Source organism: Bactrocera tryoni, chromosome 5, assembly GCF_016617805.1.
Source record: "Bactrocera tryoni isolate S06 chromosome 5, CSIRO_BtryS06_freeze2, whole genome shotgun sequence".
NCBI lineage: Eukaryota > Metazoa > Arthropoda > Insecta > Diptera > Tephritidae > Bactrocera > Bactrocera tryoni.
The window spans coordinates 72,252,867-72,257,204 of NC_052503.1; the positions used below are offsets into that span (position 1 = coordinate 72,252,867).

At 43.8% G+C, this 4,338-nt stretch overlaps 1 protein-coding gene across 1 annotated transcript; it reads right to left on the minus strand.

The window, feature by feature from the left end:
* Positions 1–565: 565 nt before the first annotated feature.
* Positions 566–1,771, minus strand: LOC120778410 (skin secretory protein xP2). The gene has a single exon (XM_040110193.1). The coding sequence runs from the start codon at positions 1,769–1,771 to the stop codon at positions 566–568; it is 1,206 nt and encodes a 401-aa protein (XP_039966127.1).
* Between the last annotated feature and the right edge of the window lie 2,567 nt (positions 1,772–4,338).

The following is a 4,338-nucleotide window of genomic DNA, read 5'->3' on the forward strand; positions in this document are numbered from 1 at the left end:
GACATTACCTCACTCTATGTCAGCTTTTGCGACAGGATAAGCGATCAAGCGCTCTCGCACAGGGACTCTATCTTGTAAATCAGTGGCAAATAACCGAACAGGGTATGATCAAGATCTCGAAATTGCTGCAGGAGCTGGAAAATCTTAACATCGGGAAATGCAATGGAATAACGGACAAGGATGTGGAGATTCTGCATTCTCATTTCTTGTTAGACCATGGTTAAATTTTTCAGAAACTGACGAAGTGCCTGCCCTTAGATTTCTCGGGATATATTTAGATCGCTCTCGGTTAAGGAGAACCTGGTATATGTAGAAACCTAAACTTTAGTAATAGACATCAGGATCTCTATGATGAAGTCTAAAAAGACTTCATTGAAACACATAGATTACAATTGATGAATTTTTAAATATTTTTATTGATGCCAATTCACTTAAAAATGTTAGCGCAAGATGAGACTATGAACCGAAGAGCATAAAAAAATTAAATAAAAGAGAATCGAAAACAAAAAAAAAAACGAAAATATAAAATCAAACTAAAACATTAATAATATCACAATTCACGCCTCTACCACGCCTGCAGTTGAGCAGGAGCCGCAAAGGCATATTGCTGCAGGTAAGGGGGAGCGGCAAAGTATTGTGGCGCGGCGAGAGTTGCAACGGCAGGAGCGGCAGTTTGTACAGCCAATGCAGATAACCGAGCGGGTTTCGCGTTAGCCTCGGCAGGCGCAGCAGCAGAACTCTCTTGGCTAGCAGGTGTAGCTGTGGTCGCTACAGCTGGTGTAGGGGCTGGCGCTGGTGCTGCAGCAGCGGCCGCCAGAAACGTTGTTGGCTGATAGTAGGCGGCAGTGAGAGGATGTACAAAACCAACTGCGGTAGCTGGATAATAGAATACATTAGTGGCGGGTGTGGGAGCTGCAGCCGCTGTTGTGGTCTTCTTAACCTCGGTTACTTCAATATCTGTAGCGACCTCAGCTTCTTCTTCACGTTCCTCGCGTTGTTGCTCAGGTTGTTCGGCGGTGAGGCGTTCTGATTTCACAGCGCTCGTAAGACGCTCGGCTTGTGGTTCCTCTGCAGCTGCTGGTGGTCCGTAAGCGCCTTGAGGTGCTTGTGCGAAGCTCTGCTGTGCAGCGGCAAACTGCTGACGCTGGCGTGTGTAGGCTACAGAGTTATCAGCGGGTGCGCCATAAAGACGCTGTGGTGCTGTGGCTTCAAAGTTTTGTCGGAAGTTCTGTTGTTGACGTGATTGCTGTGGTGCTGCCGCGGAAAATTGTTGACGAGAGAAAGAGAAACGCTGACGACCTACTTGAGCCACACGGAAACGTGAGGGTGCATCATATAATGTATTCGGTGCGTCGATGTGATCACCGTTGGAGCCTAAATTTGGTGTAGCTTCCAAATCGAAACCACTAACCTCTGGTTGTGGCGGTAGTGGCTCTGGTTGAGGTTGCGGCTGAGGTTGGGGTTCAAACTGCGCCTCAGGTTGGAACTGTGGTTGGTCTTGTGGACGTGGTTGTGGTGGCGCTAAGGAATGTGGCCTCTTGCCTTCGCCTCCGTTTGGAAAGAACTGTTGTTTGTCGGGTGTGGGAAATTCGAAAGGTTGGCGCGGTCGATAACCTGCGGCAGGGTAAGGTGCCGGACTGAGTTCTTGACGCTGCAGGCGTGAAGTTAAGCGTCCGAAGCGATTGTATCCCAGCGATGAGACGTCAGCACTGGCGAATGTGCCGAATAGTGCAATGCTCATAACTGCGAATACGCTAAACTGTGGCATCATTATGGCGATTGTCCTGCGTTGCTGTGAGTTTATATGGTGATACGTATACGATTATCCGTTAGGCGGTTTGTACCGACAGCGGTGGCGATTTACACGCGTCTAATGAGTGATTGATACTGTTGGCTCTATCAAAAAATGCGTTTGTTTTATATACCGCGCACTTTGGGGGTCACACTGACCGTAAGGCGCTGTGGAAAATTTGTAATTCTACCAACGTGCCGCTGCGGTGACAGTGTTGGGAAGAGCGTGCTGCCCGAAAGCGTCTTTACACCAAGAGCAGAGCGTGGGTGGTGCCGGTGCACGTAAGCAGGTTGCGTTTGGCCTAAGGCGCTTGCGTAGAGTATGTGGTGCGCGTATGCACCACATGCCACCACCCCGCTATATCATGTGCACGTTTGTTTTTGCATTCGTAGTCTCATTCGCATTCGCATTCGCATTCATTGACCTTGACCACATACCGCGCTGTAAGCGGCGTGAGCGTCCACTTATTTTTATGCTAATCCGTCACTTGGACGTCCGTTCGTTCGTTTGCTTCGGCTTGTCCTTGCGGTCATTGCAGCTATGTAAATGCATACCTGCATGTGTTGGCCACACAGCGCATCAGAATGCAGTCGTCGTTTTAATTGTTATTGGTTTCATTGCTCTTTTGTTTTGTTTACGCATAGTTACAACGACTTTTTAGTTTTTATTTACAATTTCGTTGAAAATTTGTTTATGCTAATTACGCGGTTGTGCCCAGCGACATTTCGGCAGGCGTTTTGTAAATTTAGTCACGTAGTGCCCGTAAAACTGGAGGTGTTCAAATTCGTTGACCAGCGTGTTGTAGTTTACACATATATTTTTGGGGTTTCTACGAAATCTATTTTAGTATTTTAGTGGCTTTAGAGCGGCGCATAAACATTTGATTGATTCAATAGCACGAATTTGATATACGGTGCCGGTTACATGATCGATTTATGCTTGTCTTGGCCATAAAAAGCGCTAATAAAATATTTGCTGGTTTGATATCGGTGCATATATTGTTGAAGCTTGCGTTTCGAAACAAGTGCCAACACGGCTGTTGTCGTATCAAGAGTTAACTGCCGGCAAAAAATGTTTGAGTTTTTAGACCGATACAATGAATTTGTTGAAGCTTTTTAAATGGCTCGCTAAAACTCCGAAATTGTGTGTTTTGACGAGCCTCCATATCTTACTTAAGCTATAGTACATATATATTATTTCAGAAGATCGCAAGTTATGAAGGCGAAAATGGAAAGTAAAGCAATGAAACCACAACAATATTAAAGTGAAAAGTGATAGGAGGTTAACAAGGTTGCTTAGAAAGACATCTTGGAAACCAAAAGAACTCTTAGAATTGACAACTATCATCAACAATAAGGGAAGACAAACGGCTCTGAGGATAAAATACGTAAGATGCGGCGGAAATCTCGCAGTCGGATCTACTTAATTCAAAATTTATTATCTTCGAAAATTTGTCCACACTTCAGACAATGCTCGGATCACCCAGTCGGATCTACTTAACATTAAGGGTTCGGAATTTATTTCCGTCGAAAATCTGCCCGCACTTCAAACAATGCAAGGATCGCCCAGACGGATCTAAGGAACCCGAACGATTGGGAATTTATATCCATCGGAGATCAATACGCTCAGACAATACGGATATCGCACAGGCGGATCTAATTAACTCGAACAATTGGGAATTTATATTCATCAAAAACCTATCCAGGTTTCAGTCAATGCGGGGATTGCATCGTCGGATTTAGGTAATCCGAACGGATCGCAGTACTTATTTTTTTGTACTGTCAACTTTGCAGAGCTTTCAAAAGTAATCGATAACTACCATCAATAAAACGGCAACGTCTCTGAGGTTAAAATACAACGCGAGGATCCCTCAGTCGGATCTACATAAACAGAACGGTTCAAAAAGTATACCTATCCAAGATCTGTCTGCACCGAACGATTGGTAATTTATAGTATATCCATTCAAGATCTGCCCGCTCTTCAGATAAGATAAGGCGATAAGGCTCAGTACCTGAACGGATCAGAATTTATGTATCCTTGATCTGTCAGCTCGCCAGCACTCTTAAAAATTATTGGAAGTAAGTTTATTTTTGTTACAATAACAACTATGTTCTGTTAAACAAATTTGAATAAACTTCGCAACTTGCCGTTAAGGTCACTTGTTCGACTCCGAAGTTTCTAACAACTTCTTAACACATCAAACCAACCGATTGAGCTCGAACACTCTTCGCCTTGGCACTTTGGAAATGGCATCGGTAGAAAGAGTTATTTTTTAATCATAATTATCGTGAAAAAGTTAACGATGCTATTCGACTTCATTACTAAATTTACGACCAAATAAAAACTAAAAGTTGTTATTCCATTAAATATTACTTGCATAAAACTAAGCGAAAATAATCTTCAACTAAAGTGACCCCATTATCGATTGCATCGCCCACTAAATGCCACCAATAACATTAACCGTAAATATGCCAGCACCTAGGTGTACGCCCACCAATAGTTAATAGATACTTTCTTTCAATACCTCATCATTTCGCATGCGCTCA